This window comes from Puma concolor, chromosome D2 (assembly GCF_028749965.1).
Source record: "Puma concolor isolate L17-30 chromosome D2, mPumCon1.1.hap2, whole genome shotgun sequence".
Classification (NCBI taxonomy): Eukaryota; Metazoa; Chordata; class Mammalia; order Carnivora; family Felidae; genus Puma; species Puma concolor.
Window position 1 is genome coordinate 78,939,271 of NC_141677.1, and position 23,873 is coordinate 78,963,143.

Consider the following 23,873-nt stretch of genomic DNA (forward strand, 5'->3'; position numbering starts at 1 on the left):
CCCCGTTCATGCTCTGTCTCTCTCTGTCCCAAAAATAAATAAACGTTGAAAAAAAAAAATAAATAAAAAAATAATAAAATAATAAAAAAAATAAAATAAAATAAAAACCAGTAACCAGTACGTTTAAAAAACGTAACCAGTTCCTAGTCTGTTGGCAATCAGTACACTAAAGACGCCCAACCAATTAAGCACTTATATTGATCACCATCTATATTCCAGTTCAAAGACAATTACACTTAAATGATGCTAATAAAAAAGTGCATATAAAAGTAACTATTTTCTGTTATTCTATTCTTCTTGAGAGAGAGAAAGGGAATTCGAGAAAGGGAGAGGGACAGAGGCAGAAAGGGGGTGGAGAAGGATGGGAGGGGGAGGGGGAGGGAAAGGGAAAGGGAGAGAGAGAGAATATCTCAAGCAGGCTCCACGTTCAGCACAGAGTCCAATGCGGTGTTGGACCCCACCATTATGAGATCGTGACCTGAGCCAAAATCAAGAGTTGGACGCTTCACTGACTGAGCCACCCAAGTGCCCTGTTATTCTGTTTTAAGCAACACTTTCTCTGCTCATAAAGAAAGCCTATGAAAGTTAATTTTACTAAGTAACATAAATGACATAATTCCTATAGCTTTAAGCTGAGGAAGAATTCCTTTGATGTTCCTATTCACACAATTCTCTCGAGTTCTATACAGTACTTTATACTGGGTAATCCTCCAAATGCCTCAATTTCATCAGAATCCCTGAGTTAATAAAGATTATCTAGTCATTAGAAAGGAACAAACTATACCAACTGCTTCAATTTTTGTTGATAATCTCAATAAACAACTAAATAGAATCTAACTTAAAAATTTTAATCAGCTCAGACTGAATTAAGACCATGACAACCTCTGTTCACTTCCAAATTGGGAGAAGGAGCCAAATTAAACAAAACTGTAAAATAAAAGAAGTTAATTACAGTACATTCACATGAGGAACTATTATGTAGTAGTTAAAAACTATTCTTACCAAGAGTTTTTAATAACACTATAAACATTTCTCCAAGTAAAACCGTGACATAAGGTGGCATATATGATCCAAACCACATGAAAAATGTCTTTCTCCATACATGTACCTACAACCCCCACACAAACTTAAAAAGATGGAAAAAAAACATCGAGGGCTGTCACCACAGGGTTCATGAATGATACTTTTCTTAGTCTTCTCCACTTTCCACATTTTTTAATGAAAATGCACGAATGTAGAATCAAGAGCTTTAAAAACCAAGGTTGAAGAACTACTAGTAAGTGTTAAAAAGAAGTGTGGTGGCTGCAATCTGATAAAGGCCAAAGAAATTACCGGGCGTTCTTGAAGCACAGTTCTGGGCTTGATTTTCTATTGATGGAGTTATTTTACAATCTGTTTGGGGCAGAGGTTAACTTACAGATTTCTGTCCAGTGGAACAGATAACCCAAAAGGTTACAGTTTAATGCCCTGTAAGCCAGTAATCAGTTGTTTTTATCTAGCTTAGCAATCTCATCTCAATCTCTCATTCAATTAAATTGTGTGTGTGTCTATATATGTGTATCAGCATATTTTCACAAATGCTCCCTGCATCAGTTTTAATATGCTACTGGTTCTTGTGCTAATTAATGAGTCAAATAAAATATAACATGTGTTCGTGCTCTATCTGCATGAAGACCGTGATTTTACCTTTCTGAAAATTTACTTTAACAATTCTGGCAGTCAGCCACCGAGCAGCTCAAGTGAACTCACTTGGTGGACACAGAAGGGCCCTCAGGGTCTGTGAAGCCTCATCTTTTCGGGACTCTCAAAGACATTTCCCCGGAGCAACAGAGCTTCAGTTTGGCTGTGTTTCTCTTTTTCTCCCTCTCTACGAAGTTTGTGCTTTTGTTTTCGTTTCTGGTTCTTCTACTACCAGTGAGCATATCCCCCTTAGTGGCAGTAATATCTGGATTCGGTTTACGGTCTGTTGGATGGATGATGTAGATCTAGTCTCTGCTGGATGAGAGGAGACGGAGACTCTGGTTTGTTAGTCTGCGTCTATGTATTTGTTGAGTTCAATCCTTTAAGGCGAACAACAGCTCTTTGAGATCTGAATCCATGACTTTGTGTCCACTTAGGACCTGTAGCTCAAGTTGCAGAGCTGAAGCTCAGAGATCTACATGTTTGTGAATCTGTGATTCAAAAAAGTCTTTATTTCTCATTGTAGGTGAAATATTTTCCTACCTTCAGAGGGTATTAACGAATCACACTACCAGGTCTCCTTATTAGAGGAGCTCTGTTAAATTGATTTACAGACACGAGTACACACTTACATAAATCAAATATTCTCCAAATTCACAGAAAATAAACTCCTTACAGAAACTGCTAGCTCAGAAACATTTTTAAGATATATCAAACTGGCTTAATGATTTGGATTTAAGAAAGGAAAAAGGTAGGTCTTTTCTCAGATTAGTGTTAAGTATAATATAGGAATAGATTTTTAAAATAATCTTCAGAGTTTGTTTCCTAATGAAGAGGATAGTCTAAACTTTCCAAACTACTCTCTGGTTTGTTCATCAAAAAAGTTAACATCATTCCTACATAATGCTCGTGATTCCAAATTTTAAATTTGTGTTCAACTGAATTAAATTGCAATTCTGGGGGCGCCTGGGTGGCGCAGTCGGTTAAGCATCCGACTTCAGCCAGGTCACGATCTCGCGGTCCGTGAGTTCGAGCCCCGCGTCAGGCTCTGGGCTGATGGCTCGGAGCCTGGAGCCTGTTTCCGATTCTGTGTCTCCCTCTCTCTCTGCCCCTCCCCCGTTCATGCTCTGTCTCTCTCTGTCCCAAAAATAAATAAAAAAAAAAAAAGAAAAAAAAAGTTGAAAAAAAAATTGCAATTCTGACATTTAAAAATATTTCATAATTGTGGTGAAATATACATAACATTTACCATCTTAACCACTTTTAATGTACAATTCAGGGGCACCGAGTGTACATTCACGCTGTCGTGCAACCATCACCACCCACCCACAAAACTTTGTCATCATCCCAAACTGAAACCCCGTATCCACTAAGCAGTAACACCACCCCCTTCCCCCGGCCCCCCCCCCCCCAGACCTTGGTAAGCTCTCTTCTACTTTGTCTCTATGAATTTGCCTACTCTAGGTACTTAAGGTAAGTGGAATCACACAGTATTTGCCTTTTTGTGACTGGCTTACTTCACTTAGCATAATATCCTTAAGGTCCATCCATGATGCAGCCTGTGTCAGAATCTCCTTTTTAAAGGCTGAATATTATTCCATGTTATGCACATACCACGTTTTGTTTATCTCTCCATCGGTCCAGAGACACTTGGGTTGCTTCTACCTTCTGGCTATTGTGAATAATGCCTCTGTAAACAGTGGTTTATAATACCTGAGTCCCTATTTTTAATTTTTTGTGTATATACCTAGAAAACTGCTGGATCACGGGGTAAATCGATTTTCAATTTTTTAAGGAACTGCCTCTGGTTTCCCAGAGAGGCTGCACCATTTTACAAGCCTACCAGCAGTGCACGGGTTTCAATTTCTCCACATCCATGCCAACCTTTATTGTTTGCTGTATTTTTGATAAGAGCCATCCTAATGGGTGTGAAGGTGGTATCTTATCGTGGTTTTAATTTGTAGTTCCCTAATGATTAGTAATGTTGAGCAAATGACAAACATTTTTATGTGTTAGGTTTTGTGGCGGCTTAAATAGAACTTCTAAGATTCTTATAGAATTTTAAAATGTGGATTAATAGGGGTGCCTGGGTGGCTCAGTTGGTTAAGTGTCTGACTTCAGCTCAGGTCATGGTCTCACAGTTCATGAGCTCAAGTGCCCTGCACTGGGCACTGTGCCGACAGCTCAGAGCCTGGAACCTGCTTCAGATTCTGTGTCTCCCTCTCTGCTCCTCCCCCACTCATATGCGGTCTCTCTCTCTCTCTCTCTCTCTCTCTCACACACACACACACACACACACACACACACACACAAATTAATAAAATAAAAAACATTAAAATTTTTTTAATGTGGATTAATATAAATCAACAAATTTGACAGACAACCTTTGGATAACTAAGTAGTTTCTAAGTAAGAATCAATACTACAACATTGAGCATAATACTTATAAACTTGTCCTGCTTGACTTATACATGCTATAGAATGACTGTATCTTTGGGTCATGTCATTAAACATGCTCATCTTTGCTACTATGAGAAGATGTAAGAGGGATGCATAAGAAATTTGTGGTGTTTGTTTTTAGGTACTTTCCCAGTCTGCTCAGATGCTTCTAGATGACAGAGTTCTCAATGACCCACCTCTCAGTTTTGAGAACCCAAAGCTATTACTTTATTAAAAGATATAATTCATATGTACAGTCGAGACCATATTGAAGGCAAAAATAAGAAACATATTTGGGTAAACAAGAAAACAGGAAAACACTTGTTTTTAGAGAAGAAAGTGAGCAGAATTGTTCTAAGTGTCAGCTTGCTTCAGAACATAAAGCACCGTGAAAGACAAAGCTGGAGGGACTACAAGTTTTAAGTTGAGTAAAATGTGTATTATTTGCCTAATTTCTAATATTTGAGTCTGAAAAGCAGCTACAGTTGACCCTCGAACAACATGGGAGTTGGGACACCAACACATCCCCAGCACAGTTGGAAATTCACAAGTAACCTTTGACTCCCCCAAACTTAACTACTAGGAGCCTACTATTGACAGGAAGTCTGATAATAGAAACAGTCAATTATTTTATGTTATAGGTATTATACTGTATTCTTTATAATAAAGTAAGCTAGGGAAAATAAGATGTTATTAATAAAACCATAAGAAAGAGAAATACATTTACAGTACTGTAAAAAAAAAAAAAAGTCTGTGTATTAATGGATCCACACAGTTCAAACCTGTGTTGCTCAAGAGTTAACTGTATAAAATGTGTTAAAATGTTGGCTAAGTTCACTCAGTTTTGAAGGAGCTCTTTATTTGAGATACCCCTACTCTATAAGTGAGAAAGTGAGGCTCAGGGTAATGAAGGGGCTTGTCCAAGGTCACAAGACCCATTTACAGGAATGAGAAGGGCGGAAACCTGGAATTCTCAACCTCAGTTCGGTGTTTTTCTCACTGGCCACTGCTTCTGTGGTGTCCCATGTCAAAACAATCATAATATTTAACATGTTCTAGTCAATGCAATGAATTAAGGTATTTTCAGCAACTTACTAAGCCAAGGATGAATCAAGAAATGTATTTCTCAGTGACATAATTCATAGGAAATGAAATGCTTCAAAGCAAGCAAAAAAGTTTACCCTAACATTTATAACTTAAAACTAGAAGTACTGTAAAGACGAAAATTTGAACTTTACAAAGAGCTTAAATCATGGAGGAATGGTTTATAGCAAATGTGTTTTAGTAAGTGTGACAGGAATAAGAAAGGAATTTATTTTTGCATTTTCATCACAGCATACATAAAAATGAAGATGTTAATCTGTTAATCGTTTTCTTTACTTTGACATTTCCTTATATTTTAAAATCCTAGCTATCCAACAAAAAGACTTCTGGTGAGACACCACAAAACACTTACAAGGAAAAATAACAGAACTCCAAACTTCACAATTCTACAAATGAGTCCATATTTATTAAACTCTACAACAAACACCTTAGACTCGAGAGTCACGATCTTAATGAAGGGCCCCCTTCCTTCACACCAGTTCAGTCAAGAATCTTGCTTCTCTGGTCTTTCTTACAGAGGGGAAAAGCAGCCCCCAGTGACAACCCAAACCGATATTTTTACTTAGAAGTGAATGACTGCAAACATCAAACAAGACTGACATCCCCGTGGAAACTAATCCACCCCAGGATTTTCCATTCAAACATCTTCTGAAGCATTCACGCGCACTTAATGGGTAATGAAAATTGTCCAGGCAGATGACCCTAATTTTGAACACAGTTGGAAGATCCTCGGACCAATGATGAAAACCACTACCTGCTAAAGAAGACTGATCTGCCAAAACGGTATCTTGAATGGACTTCCGTTTTAAGATGCCTAAACTGATCTAAGTCCCATGCCAGAAAAATCTTCAACAAGGAAATTTATGGCATCTTTCTACTTAATGTCTGGTTTTCTATTCTGGTATGCTTTCTTTTATTCTCAGAATAAATTTATATATATATATATATATATACACACATATATATTTTTTTTATTTATGTATTTATTTTACTCACAGGAGGTTGGTTTCCCTAAAAAGACTTCCAGATAATATAACTTCACTATAAAATATAAGGTTTCAAATAACACTGGCTCAACTATCATGTGACGTCCAGAAACAAGTTGGAAGCAAGTTCGTCTACTCAACAGTTACTGAGTGCCCGCGTGAGCCCAGAGAACACTATTCTGACTGCCACATGAAAGACGTTCAAGCACTATCTACTGAGGCGAATAGAGTGCAAAAAGGAAGGTCTTCAGTTCAACAGATTCTCTGTCAGTGGCTTCACTAGCAGTCCCACCCCAGCCACAACTGCCCAATAGCCTCCAGACCTGACCAGATGGGAGAGTAATCAAATGATGATCCCAGTGCACTCGGGGATCTGGCTCCAGAATTCTCACTGGTGCTTCTGCCCAACACCACTCAACCTGATTCCACAGTATGTGGGACTCAGCCTGAAAATGACATGACTCTTTTCCAAGCCACGGAACTAGAAAAAAAACAGCACTTATATCTCACTTTCGCCCAGTGGATCAAGCCACAGCCTAGCTTTTGTCTTCTGATTGTTCAGTACCAAGAGCAGCCTGATGACCATTCTCCAAGATCTAGCCCCCGTTCAGACACCTCTGTCTGCCCTGGTCCTGGCCCTTGAAACACAACTGGTGCTCCCAGACACCCTACCAGACAGCAGGTGAAAGCTTCCCCCAGGTCACCAGCTCAACCCTCTCCCTAGCCCTCTCTCCACAGATCTCCAGTTCAAGCCAGCTCTCTGGATATCTCAGCATCCCCCTTATTCGGTAAAATTGTTTGAACTCCCTCCCTCCCCAAGTTTAGGGGATCAACGTTCTCCACCTCACCCTCCACGACCACCTCTATGAGGTCCCTTCAATGCCAGAGGACCCAGTTTGGGGAAGAGCCATCCCCTCTTCCGAGTTCTGGCCACTGGAGAGATCCTGACTTCTACCAGAGCCACCCCCAGCAGTGATATTTGATCTGCTGACAGACTGCAGAGATGGTTAGGTTCTCTTGGTCCTTTTTTTTCTCAACGGCAAAACAAATGCTCCCAGCCAGTGACTCAGGGGGCAGATCCCCACCCCTGCTACGTGCAGCTTGCAATCGGTGCATATCCACACACCTAACTGGACACACTGCCCCAGTTTACCACAGAGTTCCAAGTGAAAAGGAAAGGAGCTCTCAGCTTCAAAAAAAAAAGCTTGGAGAAAGGGGGCCGGGGGGTGCCTGGGTGGCCAAGTTGGTTAAGGGTCTGACTTCGGCTCAGGTCACAATCTCACGGTTAGTGAGTTCAAGCTCCCTGCTGGGCTCTGTGCTGACAGTTAAGAGCCTGGAGTCTGCTTCGGATTCTCTCTCTCTCTCTCTCTCTCTCTCTGACCCTCCCCCACTCATACTCTGTATAAGACGGTCTTATAAGCTATCAAAAAATACTAATGGCTAACATTTAAATTGAGAGTATTAACGACATAGTTAATATTTAAATATTAATTAAAACATATCTATTTCAATATAGAATACCAGCTTGCTGAATACTGAAAGTGTGCACCCGTCTACACCACAACTAGGGACACGGTAAAGATGCAAGATGTCAAGCTGAATCAGATCTTTTCTACACATTTTAGAAAACTAAAGGATGAAGAAATGATACATGCCTTTTCTCCCCAGCTTTATTTACACACGACAAAATTCACCCATTTTAAGTGTAGAGTTCGGTTATTTTTTAATTTTGTGAATTAAAAAAAATTTTTTTTTTCTTTTCAATGTTTTTATTTATTTTTGGGACAGAGAGAGACAAAGCATGAACGGGGGAGGGGCAGAGAGAGAGGGAGACACAGAATCGGAAACAGGCTCCAGGCTCCGAGCCATCAGCCCAGAGCCTGACGCGGGGCTCGAACTCACGGACCGCGAGATCGGGACTTGGCTGAAGTCGGACGCTTAACCGACTGCGCCACCCAGGCGCCCCAGTTTTGTGAATTTTAATATTCATTTATTTTTGGGAGACAGAGAGACAGAGTGCAAGCAGGAGAGGGGTAAAGACAGAGGGAGGCACAGAATCTGAAGCAGGCTCCGAGCTGTTAGCACAGAGCTGAACACGGGGCTCAAATCCATGAAGCATGGGATCATGACCTGGGCCGAAGTTGGGACGCTCAACTGACTGAGCCACCCAGATGCACCTGAATTCTGTGATTTTTAGCAAATTTATAGAATTGTGGAACCATCACCACAGTGAAATTTGGGACCATCTCTATCAACCCCCCCCCCCCCCCCCCCCCCGCCACAAAACTCCTGTGAGACCCGTTTGCAGCCAGTCCTCCAGTCCTACCTCTAATCCCATTGATCTGCTTTCTGATTCTCTGAATTTCCCTCTTTTGGGCAATTCATTTAAACGAAAACACACAATACGCAGCCTCCTGTGTCTGGCTTCTTTCACCTAGCATAATGTTTTTAAGGTTCAACCATGTTGTAGCCTGGATCAGAATTTGTGCCTGTTTATTGCTGAACAGTATTCCACTGGACGCGTGGACATTTAGCCATTCGCCATTTGATGGACGTTGGGAATTATTTCCAGGTTTGGCCATTATGAATAACGCTACTGTGAACTTTCACATCCAAGTCTTTGTTTGGATGTATACTTTCCTTCTGCTTGGGTATATTTCTGTATTTTGGGGTCATATAGTATCCCTATCTTTACTATTTTGAGGAAATGTGAAACCACAGCTACAGCATTTTAACAATCACGCCACAATGTATACAGTTGCCAATTTCTCCACATCTTGCTGACACCTGTTACTGTCTTCTGATTATCGCCATTCTAGTGGGTTTGTGGTGGTATCTCATTGTGGTTTTAATCTGCCTTTCCCTAATGGATGGTGAGCATCTTTTCATATGCTTATTAACTATTTGTATGTTTTCTCTGGTGAAATATATAATCAAGTTTTTGCCTATGTTTTCAAATGTTTATTTATTTTGAGAGAGAGTAAGAGTGAGTGGGGTAGGGGGAGAGAATCCCAAGCAGGCTCCACACTGTCAGCACAGACCTGATGTGGTGCTCAATCCCGCAAACAGTGAGATCATGACCTAAGCCAAAGTAAGAGTCGGATGCTTAACCAACTGAGCCATCCACGTGCCCCCCTTTTTTTTTAACTACACTGTTTACCTTATTATGAGTTCTTTCTGTTACTGAATCTAAGTTAATTCCGTTTAATTTTTTTTAATCTTTTTTTTTAAATGTTTATTTTTGAGAGTGAGAGACAGCACGAGGGGGGGAGTGGCAGAGAGAGTGGGAGTCACTGAGTCGGAAGCAGGCTCCAGGTTCTGAGTGCTCAGCATAGAGCCCGATGCAGGGCTCAAACTCACAAACTGTGAGATCATGACCTGAGCTGAAGTCGGACACTAAACCGACTGAGCCACCCAGCGCCCCTAATGTTTATTTATTTTTGAGAAGGTGGGGGGGTGGGGAGAATGAGAGAGAGAGAATGAGCACGAGTGCAGGAAGCAACAGAGTGAGGATAACACAGATTCCGAAGCAGGCTCCAGGCTCTGAGCTGTCAGCACAGAGCCCGATGCAGGGCCTGAACCCACGAACCATGAGATCATGACCTGAGCCAAAGTCAGACGCTTCATCAACTGAGCCACCTAGGTGCCCCAATTCCATTTTGACCAGAGATTATTTCAATCCTTTTCAATTACTAAAATTTGTATAATGGCACAAATTTGTATAATGGTATGGATTATAATCCATAATATATAATGGTCTCATCTTAGTGAATGTTCCCTGTATATCTGAAAAAATATGTAGTTTCTAATTCCTGGGTATGGTGTTCAATAGAACTTAATACCTACATATGACCCCTAGCTACATACACGCTTCGGACAGTGCAGATACAGAACATGTCCATATAGCAGAGTAATGGTTCAGATCGTTTCTATTTAGTGTCATCAACAGGGCTGGATTTAAGTGGACAACTTGCTATTTGTCTTCTGTTCATCTCACTTATTCTTTGTTCACCTTTCCTTCTTTTTCTGCCTTTCATGAGACCGAAAACATGTTCTCACAGCAATTATCTCCACTATCGGCTTATCACCTACATCTCCTCGTTTTTAAGGCTGCTCTAAGGCAGCAGTCTTCGACAAGGAGCCAATTTACCCCTCTGGGACATTTGGCAAAGTCTGGAGACATTTTGTTTCAACTCTGGGGGAGGGTGCTAATGGCACCTACCAGGTAGAAGCCAGAGATGTTGGTAAGAAAGACACAATGCCCAAGATAGCGCCCACAAAAGATTTAACCGATCCAAAATGCCAATAGTGCCAAGCGTGAGAAATCTTGCTCTTGGGTTTACAAAATACATCTCGAACTTATCACTGTCTTCCTTCAAATGTTGTATCACTTCAGGTAGTATAAGAATCTTATAGCATTACCACAGGAGCAGGGGATGGGTGAAATAGGTGATGGTGATTAAGGAGCGCACTTGTCATGATGAGCACCGAGTGATGTCTGGAACTGTCGAATCACTATATTGCACACCTGAAACTAATACAACACTGTACATTAACTAACTGGGATTAAAAACTTTTTAAAAAAGGATATTATGGCAGTATTCCATTTTCTCCTTTCTACCTTGTTACTGTTGCCACAAACCAACAGCTGTGACGTTGAGCTCAGCCAATCTACCTCTCTGGGCCCAATTTTTCTTAGAACAAAATTGGGAACACCTATGCCACAGACATCCTGTGAGAATTAAAACAATAGAAGCCAAGAGCTTAGCTTGGTACCCATCCGCTACATGGGCTAACATTTCGCTAAGTTATTATGATACCTGTTGAATGAAGACTTTAACTGATTTGAAATCAAGGAACAGAAGGACATACCTGAACAGAAACCTAAGCAACCTACGTGCACACAGGGTGAAGCGTCGGACAAACACCTCTCCTACAGCTCTCCGCCTCCAAAAGGCCAACGAGACTGCACCCTACCGGACTGGCTGGCCAACTCTGATTCGGAAGAGAATTTCAAGAATCTTTTAGCCTCTGATATATAATCCCTTTTATTTACCTACATTTAATTGAAGACATCTGTAGGTGGTGCCACACAAAACGTAATTCAGACTCAGAAATGTCAATAAAAATGTCTGTGAGGGAGAGGTCCGATGTAAACCTAGCAGGGGAGCGCACATCAGCAGCCACAGAGCCACATGAAATTAGAAATATAATGGAAATATGTTGCCTGACTTGACGAGGTGATAAAAGCTCTTTTCCCATAAAGCTTAATGAGCTCTATTAGTTTTCAGCTTACAGGAATGTAAAAGGGTCAGCCCCACAGAGGGAAGTAACTGACTCCCCACACATGGCTCCATTCAAATGACAGCAGATCAAATTACTGATGTAATTACTATAACCTGACAATTTCGTTAGATTCATGTGGCAGTTAACTGTTTAGGACTTACAACAAAGGGACATGGTTCATTCACAGTTCGGTGGACAAAGTGAAGTTTAAAGTCTCCTTCGTTTTCAACTGCAAGTCTCATGTATTTTACAATCTCCACCAGAATTATTTTTCTTTTGATCAAATTTACGGAAGGTGTTTGGGTATTTACCGCATGTGTAATTTTCCTTCTTCAGCTAAAACATAAGCCCAATGGCAAAATTAAACATTTAGGACTCCTAACACTCTCCAACTTTGGCTTGCTTTGGCTCTCAGGCTCTGTGTAGTGGCAAAGGGAACAGAATCCTGAGCTCAGTGCTGTTGGAAATTTGGGGGTAGCAGCCACTAACTCTGCCTACAGGCAGCCGCCCCGTGAAACTCCAGGCTAGCAAAATTTCAACAGAACGCTCTCCAAGTATTTCCCAAATACTTCAAGAAAAGTAAAGCACATTGGTCATCTCTAATTTTGATTTTTTTTTCCCCTTTCCCATGTCCATAAGTTTAGTACAAAAACAGATATTTAACCAAGTAAAACACAACTGTAGATTAAGCGGAAAAAGCAGATCAGTCAGAAAATGACAAAAACCATCACTAAAATTTCATCGTATCTTCCCTTGTTTTTCACCAAAAATTAAAGTTTCCGTACATAGGGATTCCCAATATTTAGCCAGATGTGATTTTAAAAAATATTTGTTCGGGGGCGCCTGGGTGGCGCAGTCGGTTAAGCGTCCGACTTCAGCCAGGTCACGATCTCGCGGTCCGTGAGTTCGAGCCCCGCGTCGGGCTCTGGGCTGATGGCTCAGAGCCTGGAGCCTGTTTCCGATTCTGTGTCTCCCTCTCTCTCTGCCCCTCCCCCGTTCATGCTCTGTCTCTCTCTGTCCCAAAAAATAAATAAACGTTGAAAAAAAAAAATTTAAAAAAAAATAAAAAAAATATTTGTTCGGTGCAACTCTAGGTGTATGGTTGGAAAACTCTAAACCCTATCCCTAAGAGCATCCAAAGATGGAAAAGACAAAGATCCTGATCTTCAACGGCTACAATCTTGCCAGGAAGACCGTTTACCATGTTGAAACACGAATATTAGGCCTCGTGTGTTTTTAGCTGACTCCTGCCAAGTTATGGATAAAAAGCCTGCTGCTTGCGGCCTCAGCCCCGCCTGGCTTATTCATTCATTCGTTCATCCATCCATTCAACAAATATTTATCCACTGCCTCCGATGTACTACTTACTATACTAAAATTAGAAACACAAGGAAGCAAGAAAAACAGGGTCCTCTTTCATCGGGCTTGCATTTGAGAGAAGTCTGTAAGTGAAATCTATTCAGAAGTCTCTTTGCCACTGTTTACTGATATTGCCCCAACGCAGTGGACATCAAGCCCCAGCCTCCTTATTCACTCCGTGTCCGGATCAGTCAGACCATTCTTCCTGGTTACTCCTCAGAAGCTCTTGCTGAAATCAAGAGTCCAGCCTTAAACCTCATTGGCATTCTCCTCACCTGAGCTCCTGCAATTTCCTCACCTGCCTTCCCCCCCCCACCCCACCGCAAGACTAGACCCTGTTTGCACATCAATCAGAGACTTCCCTGATGTACTTCCCAAACGCTGACTATAAGAGCCACCGCTAAAAACCTACCAAGGTATCTCTTCTCCCCACTGTGGCTTCTTCACGGAAAAGAAAAGGGTAAAACAATGTAACATGTTGTGTATCTCCTTCCTAACTAATTTCTGTATGCTTAAATTATTTTTCAATTGAGATCTGCATTATAATTTTGCACCCTACCTCTATCTCAACATAGCAAAAGCATCTTACGTAGTTTTGTTCATCGATATGTACTCACCAACACGTATATGCAGGATGCCCATCTTAATGGCTGTAGAATGTTCTATCAATAATATGGCTGCCTGTACCATTATTTACTTGACCTTCTCCTAATGCTCCTCATTTACAAATTTATAAATTTTTCACCATAATGCTGTAATAAACATTTATGCCAGTTTTGTCCCCATCTTTATTTCTCTGGCAGTGATTCTTAGACAAGAATTATTCAAGCACACAACTGCAAGGTATGAATTTATAGGTCTTAACGTAGATGCCCAAACCCATTTCTGTAAATGGTAAGTTTAAAAACATCCCATCTCCCCAAGCATTCATTTAAAAAAAAAAAAAAAAAGATATCTTGATAGGTAAAAAACCATTTATCACTATTGTTTTAAACTACATTTCTTTGGGGCGCCTGGGTGGCGCAGTCGGTTGAGCGTCCGACTTCAGCCAGGTCACGAACTCGCGGTCCGGGAGTTCGAGCCCCGCGTCAGGCTCTGGGCTGATGGCTCAGAGCCTGGAGCCTGTTTCTGATTCTGTGTCTCCCTCTCTCTCTGCCCTTCCCCCGTTCATGCTCTGTCTCTCTCTGTCCCAAAAATAAGTAAATGTTGAAAAAAAAAATTTTTTTTTAAAAAAATAAACTACATTTGATTACTTACAAGGTTAAACTTTTTTTTTTTTTTTTCAACATCTATCCATTTTTGGGACAGAGAGAGACAGAGCATGAATGGGGGAGGGGCAGAGAGAGAGGGAGACACAGAACCGGAAACAGGCTCCAGGCTCTGAGCCATCAGCCCAGAGCCCGACGCAGGGCTCGAACTCCCGGACCGCGAGATCGTGACCTGGCTGAAGTCGGACGCCCAACCGACTGCGCCACCCAGGCGCCCCAAGGTTAAACTTTTAAAACATTTATTACCATTTGTATTTCACATAAACTATCTCATCAAATCCAACCAAAAATTATGCAAAAAAATAGTACATTAAGTATAACCTTTTTATCACACTTTCCCCAAACTGCCTTTTAACTATACCTGTTTTCATGAAGAAAATTAAGGACTTTTAACAGAAGCAAATCTTATTTTTCTATCCTCTCCTTTGTGATACTTCTCATTCTGCTATGCTTTAAAAATGCCTCATCAACTAAAAAGATTATATAATTTATACTGTCAAGTTTCTTACAGTTTGGCTTTTTAATTTTTGCACTAAATTTTACTTAAAATTCTATGTGACAGGCATTGTGCTCAGTGTTTCCCATACTCTATTTCATTTCATTTTAATAACCATGAAGCCTTACCATTTCCACTTTTAGATTAACCAAAAAATGCAATGACTTGCTCATGGGCCAACCATGCCTCCATTACTCCCAAGTAAGAGAAGGGAAAGGCAGAAACAGAGTCTTACTGTGTGGGCTGCACTACAGCCCAAGAGGAAAATACAAAATATTACTAAGGTTTGAGTAGCACTTTCAAAACCGCTGCAATGTCCACAGCTTCACTGGTGAAGGAGGAATTATCATTTGCATTCAAAGATAAGGAAAGCCAGGCTCAGGGAAGTTGCGATTTGCCCAGTGTGGCTAGTGAGGGAAGGCAGGCTCTGAAATCAAGCTTTGGTTCTGAGTGCAAGCATCTCTCCACACTCTCCTCTGCCTTCTCTTTCCTCCTCCTTCCTCGAAGCCTCACCCAACTTCTACAAGTTATCCTACAAGTTATCTGGATAACCGGATATCCGGTTATCCGCATCAACTCACAGTACAGCTGCTGCCCTGAATACCTTTATCTCACAATGTTACCACTGCAGTCTCCGCTCTACACTGCAGAACCTTGATGATGGCTGAATGTGAAAGTGGGTGAAGCAATGAGAGAGGGAGGGGAGGGGCATGAAGGGGAGGGAGGGGAGGGAGAGGAGGTGGGGTAGGGAAGGGAGAAAGAGGGAGAGGGGAGAGAGGGAGGGAGGGAGGGAGGGAAGGGAGAAAGAAGGAGAGGGGAGAGAGGGAGGGAGGAGGGAAAGGGAGACAGAGGGAGAGAACATGCCTGTGTTTAAGAGAAGCTCAGTAAGTCCTTTGCTCTTCCCTTATCAATTTGGGGGCTTGAAATAGCACTCTTAAACCAACAGAAACTTCCCTGACAACGTCCCCTCCACCCATGACCCCTCTAGCTCTCTTTTAATGCCAGCACAGTTAAGACAGAGTAAGGCTAGTGTCAGTTACTAAGGAAGCAGATACAATAAGGCTTTTTACAATGAAAGACTGATTTCAGTTTGCTTAAAGAAAGAAAATGTACTTAAAAAGAAGCAACGACCTGTTATAAAGGTGAACAGTTCTGTAACTTACTGGAATTCATCTCATTCATCAACATTCATATGTGTTAAAACAAAATGATCACCTCTAAACTATCAAATAAATGCCTAACAAAACATACCAATAGTGACGTGCCCAATTAGCGATCCTAGTGTGAAGGTCAGTGAATAAACGCTTACCTCCAAAGGTGAGCTGCAAAGGAATCTTGTGAACTGCAGAGCCACATTTGAACCGAATCCGTTTCATCCAATAAATGGGCAGCAAAAGACAACAAAGAAGGAAAAATTATTATTACATGTTTTTTCAATAACAGCATCTAAAGTAAACCTTAAAGTCTCTAAAATTAATGGTTTTAATACATTGTGTAACTCATCCACAGGTAGAAAAAAGTTCAATCTACCCATAGCTGGTATTGAGCTACCTGAATTAAAGTAAACATTTTTAAAAACCTGTACAGAAACCAAATTAAAGCACAACAAATGAGTCTTAAAAGCTTTCATTTTTTAAAGTTTCATCTTACAACCCTTCCAAGGGAGGGATGAGCAACCTTCCTGATGATGAATGCCACTGGCAAAATTAAGTCAAGGTTGAGAGAAGGGAAAGACAGACACTAAAGGGGAACCAAGAAAAAAACTAACAAGTCAAGACCAGGAGAGGAGGCTGGGTGAGCAAGAGGGAAAGAAGGGGAGTCACCCCCACCCGGGGGCCTGGCTGCCGTGATACCCCTCCTGTCTTCCCTTCTCTTGTGCAGCCCACGTGCACCATTGGTCTCTCTACTGTCGCTTTCTTTGACACAGGGAGGCTTACGGAACTTCAGCTCAAATGTGAAACGTGCTAAGCGTTACACACTTGCTGGTTCTCAGCATTTAAAGAAAGAAACAAAAATCTTGGAGGGGCAGCAGGGAGCCACGGACAGACCACAAAGCAAGCTGCTGGTCAGCTCAAAAATGAGGACTGTCACACGACTTCATACATATTCATGATGGTAATTCATAATGTTTTTTAGATATTATTTATAAAATCAACATTTCAAATCCTCTGAGAGTTACTTGAGAGTTACTGTAATAATAAAATGCCCAAGTAGTATAAACTCTTGATCTTTCTAAATGCAAAATAACCACAATAAAATGCAATAGCAGGCCCGTTTCCAAGCACTCTTGAACTTCCTCTCCACAACAAAGCTAGCTAGTACTCATAGGGAATACAGATAATTTGATTCTCCTTTAGAGATACACACTGAAATATTTCTCAATGAAATTACATGATGTCTGGGATTTCCTTCAAAATCACTGGGGGTCGGAGGAAACTACTGTAGGGAAGCGTACAGATAAAACAAGACTGGCCATTATATTAAACCGGTAAGGACCGGAAATGAATATATGTAGATTCCTTATACGACTCCTACTTTGTGAATATTTCCATTTTTCTATAATAAAGTTTAAAAAAGTACTATCAGACGCTTCCTCCCCGCAAAACTAAAGCAACTACATTTGTAAAATGCGACCAACGCACACCAAAGCCATGTAATTAGTATCATCCAGGCCCTAGGTGACAGGGTGTAGTTAAGTATTTTCTTAATTTAAATACCAATATGCAATTAGATATTAACTGTTAAGAGAACTTTCTACTGAGGGTTGATGGGGGGTGGGAGGGAGGGGAGGGTGGGTGATGGGTACTGATTGAGGAGGGCACCTTTGGGGATGAGCACTAGGTGTTGTATGGAAACCAATTTGACAATAAACTTCATATATTGAAAAAAAATAAAAAAATTAAAATTAAAATTAAAATTAAAAAAAAAAAAAAGAGAGAACTTTCTGAAAGTGCAAGATATACCACAACTTTATTTTTTCTGAGTAAGCTCTATGCCCAATGTGGGGTCTGAACTCATGACCCCGAGATCAAAGTCACAAACTCTACCACTGAGCCACCCAGGTGCCCCTAAGATATACCAAAATTCTAAGTTTTCATAATGCTGGTAGGAAACAAATTAACTCTTTTGAAATGTGAAGTGCAACCTTGTGGTCTCAGATTCTTTTCACAGTCGCCCAACAAGAGACAAGCCCTCCTACCCTTCCTCCTAGGAGTAAAAAGTGTAACTGAAAGGCCAGCTAGTTGCAACAGTGGAGAAAAATGAGGTTCGGCGAATGTGTATTTCAGAATGAGAAATGTGCTATTTCACAGTGTCTGTGCTTTTTCTCCACCATGTGCGTGCTAACTACAGTTACACATTAAACTTTAGAACTTAGGAGTAGTTCTGTTTCAGAAGCAAGTGATGTATCAGTTGGGATGGAGGTTACTTTAAATAACAATAAACAGAAGCATATAAATTACTCTCCAAGAAAACTAAGGTCTCCTTGCCGTTCCAATAACTTACATACATCTTTGTCACAGGTGTATGTAATATTCCTGTCACAGCTTTTTCAAAACAGACCTAAAATTTCTCACCCTGTTGGAAGCTGCCAAAACATGAAGTACTAATAAGTAAAAGTTCTGAATTCCCAAAGCAGTAAAAACAGAATAAGAAATCACAAGGCGCACACTCTCCTATTCAAAGGACATGAGAAAGGTCCAAAAATGCTGCTTCTTGATTCGTGCCCCGGAAAACCCACTGCCAGAGCCCTTCATTTAATTAGTAAATTCTTTCATTGTGAAATTACACATGACATTCAAGACAAATGGTAATACTCTGAAAAGGAACTATAAAAAGAGCAAATATAACTGCAAAATCTGTTTCGTACACACACTGTACCTGACAACAGAAGTAGACACATGTTATCTAGAAACAGAGGCCTTCTAACAAATCCCAACACAGTGTCTGATCAGTATGAAAATGGCTCGGTGCTACTGTCACAACAAGAACAAAGATTACGGCCACCGTCAACAATCCACATTAACACCACTTTTCTAACACGGTTATACTAATGTGGCTATTTTAAAAATATTATGTTATGGGCACAGTTAGCTAGTAAGTTTAAGGAAAGATCCTATTTTAGATATTTAGGCAAAATGTTGAGAAAATAAAGAATTTACTATGTTTATAAAATATCTGACTTTACAGACAGGAACGTACTTCATCATTCTAGAAACAACTGGAGGTAAATATAGCCATAGTCTTTGTCTTCCTACGTGTCTATTTTAAAGACCACTTCTAAGAAATGTTGATTTAATATAGCTGGAAACAGAACAATCAGCCTGATATTTGGCTTTTCAAACGCAAACAGGTAAGATTTCCCATAACAACATTAATAACATTATTACTTGGGACTCACTTGCTAAAATTCACAAAAATTTTAATCATCAGTGATTCTGTCTACTCTCGCATTTTTTTTTTTAAATAAGGATTATGTTCTGTATTTAGCATCCATGCATAAAAAGCCTCAGTACTATTTCAAAAATCTCTCAGGCCTCTAAAAAAGGGAAAAGGATAGACCCAGAACAGTTCTCATGTTCCACAGCTACTTACTGACCTTGCTTCTCTTCCAAGTGTTCTCACCACTTCCAGCCACATCGGTAGCTATGTGGTAACACATCATTCCTTCCAGAGAAGCACTTAATGCTTACCAAAATTTTCTCAACAGTTTTCCAAGCACACAAAATTGTAGTTTAACTTCCTGTCAGTTATGATTAGCAAGTTCTTTCTTTTCCCAAGCCTTGCTGTTAACCCTGCCAGTTATGCTGGTGGACAGGGTGGGGGCAGCAGGGTAGGAAACAAAGGGAGCAAAGAACGTCCACTACCGGTTTTGTCAAAATATTCCTGTACAACGATAATCATCTATTGATCTTCGTAACATAAGACATTCAACACGTAAGAATTTAAGCTACTATGTTCCTCAAATGCCTTTCCTGTTTCATCAGGAACCATGTTAAATTCCTATATTTTAACAAAAAAGGAACACTAAACAGCAATTTTTACAAGATAAGCCAGTTTTTTTTCCTAAACTGAAGAGCATCAGTGAGTTATACCTATCTGTCAAAGTAGAACTGCTCTGCTTATAACTACTTGCTTATAACTACTCATGTAGAGTACTCATACAAAGTACTACTCTGTCTCTCTCTCTCTCTCTCTCCTTCAAAAATAAATAAACATTAAAAAAAACTTAAAAAAAAAAAGGTCCAACTCTTGATTTGGGTTCAGGCCCTGATCTCAAGGTCACAGGGTCGAGTCCCAGGTCGGTCTCCTTGCTGACAGCTTGCAGCCTGCTTGGGATTCTCTCTCTCCTGCTCCCTGCCCCTTCCCGACTTGTGCTCACTTTCTCTCTCTCAAAATAAACTTAAAAAAAAAAAAAGAAAAAAATACATTCACAAGTAACATAAATGAGGAGGACATCCCATGCTCTGTTCCTCAGCCTCACCAGTGTCCCTGACCCCGTGTGAGCATGTCCTGCCTCTCCTGTGGACTGAAACATACCGCCTGACAAAATACACAGGTGCATGCTCTTTATCCAGGCGTCTGCCAAGGAGCCCCTCCCCTCAGAGCCTCTTCCCCATCGCCTTAGGTAACTGTCACCATCACCAACTCTATCCCTCCCCTCTTCTTCATTAACTGTCAGCACATATTACCCTGACACTATACTTTTTATCTTTCTCACTAGCGTATAATCTGAGGGTAAGAAATTTTCTGTCTTGTTCACTATGTTGCATCCCTAGAGTCTAAAATAATGCCTGGCACAAAGTAGGAACTCAATAGTTGCTGCTTAAATGACTACATGCATTCATTCATTCATGACTTATTTCATAAACGAATAAACGAATATTCACGTTCTTTCCTTTCTCCCCTATGTTTCTTCATGGCCTCTGGCTACTTTGTAGAATTGGATCACATCTGGTCAAGGTGAGATGCCACAACCAGAGAGAAGCAGTCACCAGTAACCAAGAACTGCTATCACTGAAGAAACCACCTGTGCCCTTGTCATTTGATCTTCTCAGGAGGGCCAGTGTCCTCCAGGAACACCTTTAATTTCCTGCAGGGAAACTTCCAGTAAGATTTTTTCTTTTTTTAAGTTTATTTTTAGAGAGACAGAGTGCAAGCAGGGGAGGGGCAGAGGGAGAGAGAGAATCCCAAGCAGTCTCCCTGCCCAGCACAGAGCCCAACATGGGGCTCAATCCCATGACCCTGGGATCATGACCTGACCCAAAATCAAGAGCTGGACGCTTAACCGACTGAGCCCCTCCAGTAAGTATCTTTGAGGAACAACCACTCAAGAGACTGAAGGCAAAACCAGGGATCATTTTAAATGCCACTAAGTTGGGTAAAAGAATTCAAATTGCCCTTGAAAAACTGGATGTCTTCCAAAAATCTGTGTAAGAATTAGGGATAAGCAGAAAATACATAACCTAGAAATAAAAATCAGCAGGAAACAATAATCAAAACAAAATTTATTTTAAAAGCCCTCTGATTAGGGTTGCCTAGGTGGCTCAGTTGGTTAAGTGTCCGTCCGGCTCTTGGTATCAGCTCAGGTCATGATCTCACAGTTCTTGGGATCAAGCCCCACATCAGGCTCTGTGCTGACAGCACGGAGCCTGTTTGGGATTCTCTCTCTATCCCTCCCTCCCTCTGCCCCTCAGCCGTGCAAGCACACACTCTCTCTCACTCACTCTCACTCTCTCTCTCTCACTCTCACTCTAAATAAAAACAGGGGCATCTGGATGGCTCAGTCGGTTAAGCATCTGACTTCAGCTCAGGTCATGATCTCACAGTTCATGAGTTCAAGCCCCACATCGGGCTCTGTGCTGAATGCTCAGAGCCTGGAGCCTGCATCAGATTCTGGGTCTCCCTCTCTCTCTGTCCCTCCTCCGCTCGTGCTCTGTCTCTCTCTGTCACTCAAAAATAAATAAACATTAAAAATTGTTAAAAATAAAAAATAATAAAACTTTAAAGTAATAAAATAAAAGCTCTCTGGTCAAGATACTAAGAAATAGAATGTATTATCACTAATTTATCATTTAAGTATTCATTTTTATTTATAAGTATGTTTATTTGTAAGTATTTAAGTATTATTAAAAGCTAATAATTTTATTAACATATTAATAATGGTTATAGGTACTACTTGCACACTTATCAAATCACTTATTTCACGCAAGATCCAGTGTCTCCACATCACACTAGGTACATATATTTCCAATAGTTTTTATTATTAGTATTTTAACATTATGATATTAATGCAAACTTATGAAAAGATGTTTTTAAAAGAATTTTTAAATTCATTTTATTTAAGCTAAAATGAACAAAGGACCATGTCTTATTCACCTCTGCATCCCCAGAACCTACCACAGTGACTGGAACATGCTAAGAATTAAACGTTTATATGACTGAATAGAAAAATCACACTTCTCCACAGCCCAGAAGAAACGAACATGGAGCCATGCTAAGTATAAACTTTTGACCAATTTCTAGAATGACTGTCATAAAAACATATATATACACAAATACACACACACACCAATATTTACAGACCTATATAAATATATCTCCCCTATTTCCCTTAAAGGCGGAATTATGCTCTGGATAAATAGGTATACAATACATACTTTTTACTTTTACAACAACTGACTAAAATAAAGTCAACTACTTTTTAGTCGTGCAAGCAGTTGCCTAAAATTATTTGGCATATCAAATGAATTACCATAGCAAAAACACAAACTCTCCTTGTTTAGACTAGTTATCAATAGGCGGTATTGTTCGCTTGTTAGGTCATTACCAGGAGGTCATAAAACTTGAGGTTCCGCAGATTTAATGGAAAAAGCAGAGCTAACATACAAGAGCTAAAGACAAATTGTGCTCACGACAAGATTATTCCTATCACCTGAGCTTTGCACTCACTAACACGTGCTTAACTCATTGTAGGCAGATTTCTCAACACTCTCTTTCAGGAAATCCAAAACAGCTTTTACTTATTACAGAAGGACAACTGTCAAGGGCTTTTGACATCATTTGAATTCTCCTTTTGCTTCACGTCACGAGTTTCAAGAAGACGATTTTCCTTCTGAGTAGTTTTCCATTTGGCAAGAGGTGAGCTCCCTCTCCAGCTGTTTCTCAAGAACAAGCCACTCGGCTGCTCACTCCTGCAGCGCATGCTCACTGGGCCCCTACTCGGTGCCAGACGCTCTGCTGAGCCCTGCGTGTTTCTTTGGGTTCTGGCACCAGATTTTTAGAAGTAGGTGTAACAGCACAAAGTACGCTACACGTTACGACAGAATAATGAGCTAATTTTTCAGAAGGAGAGAGATATACTCTAAGAATAGGCAGGACGCTCTATTACAAGTGGAAAAAAAACAACAACACAGAAACATCCACAGTTCCTTTTTTCCCCTTGTAAGTAAAGCAATTCAGAAATAAATGTTTAGGGGCACCTGGGTGGCTCAGTCGGTTAAGTGTCTCACTTCAGCTCAGGTCATGATCTCAAAACTCATGAGTTCAAGCCCGCATCGGGCTCTGTGCTGACAGCTTAGAGACTGGAGCCTGCTTCAGATTCTGTGTCTCCCTCTCTCTCAGCCCCTCCCCTGCTCATGCTCAGTCTCTCTCTCTCTCTCTCTCTCTCTCTAAAAACTGAATAAACGGTAAAACAAACAAAACCATATGTATAAATCTTCACCAAGTAATACCTTTTATAAGTTTTATGTAGTATAACAGGCTTTAAAAGACTAAAATTACATACTGATGAACCAAACTGGTTTTGAATATTATTTTCCTTTGAACTAATTCTAATGAAACATAAAATTTCAAACGTATGTGATCTTTTCATTTGAACAAATATTTGAATTACAATGGAAAAACGAAACAAAGAAAAACAGAACTACATTTGCAAATGCCGGTGGGATGGGCCAACAGTATCCCTTACTTGCCCATGACCTCAGTGTCTCTGATGAGTCCTAGCCGTTTATCACCCGCATTCTAGCAACTGGGGTGTAGTCAATGACTCTTTGGCCGAGCACCTTCACCTCTATTTAATCCTCATGACAAACTCCTCTGCACTGTTTCCCCCCACGTTTACAAATGAGGAACCTGAACCGAATAAAGCGGAGCCATCAGAAAACTGGCCCAAAGCCACACAGACACAGGTAAGATTGAAAGCAGGAATGCAGCGTCAGGTTAATCAAGAGTCAACGTGCATTTGATGCGAAACAC

General features: G+C 40.6%; 1 protein-coding gene and 1 long non-coding RNA gene across 9 annotated transcripts in view; both read right to left on the bottom strand.

The window, feature by feature from the left end:
• Positions 1-23,873, bottom strand: part of ATE1 (arginyltransferase 1) — a 160,701-nt gene that overhangs the window by 97,997 nt on the left and 38,831 nt on the right. For all 8 annotated transcript variants that reach the window (XR_015241889.1, XM_086681044.1, XM_025918035.2 and 5 more), the window contains one exon: positions 15,928-15,960. Coding sequence is in view for 7 of the 8 variants with exons in the window: in XM_086681044.1 (XP_086537170.1) it covers positions 15,928-15,960 (33 nt within the window). In the remaining variant the exon portion in view is untranslated. The remainder of the gene's footprint in view (positions 1-15,927; positions 15,961-23,873) is intronic.
• On the bottom strand, positions 8,178-14,125 carry LOC147576205 (uncharacterized). Its single transcript, XR_015241888.1, has 3 exons — positions 14,098-14,125; positions 12,585-13,856; positions 8,178-12,338 (listed from the first exon to the last, which is right to left on the bottom strand). It is a non-coding gene; the product is annotated as an uncharacterized LOC147576205 (long non-coding RNA).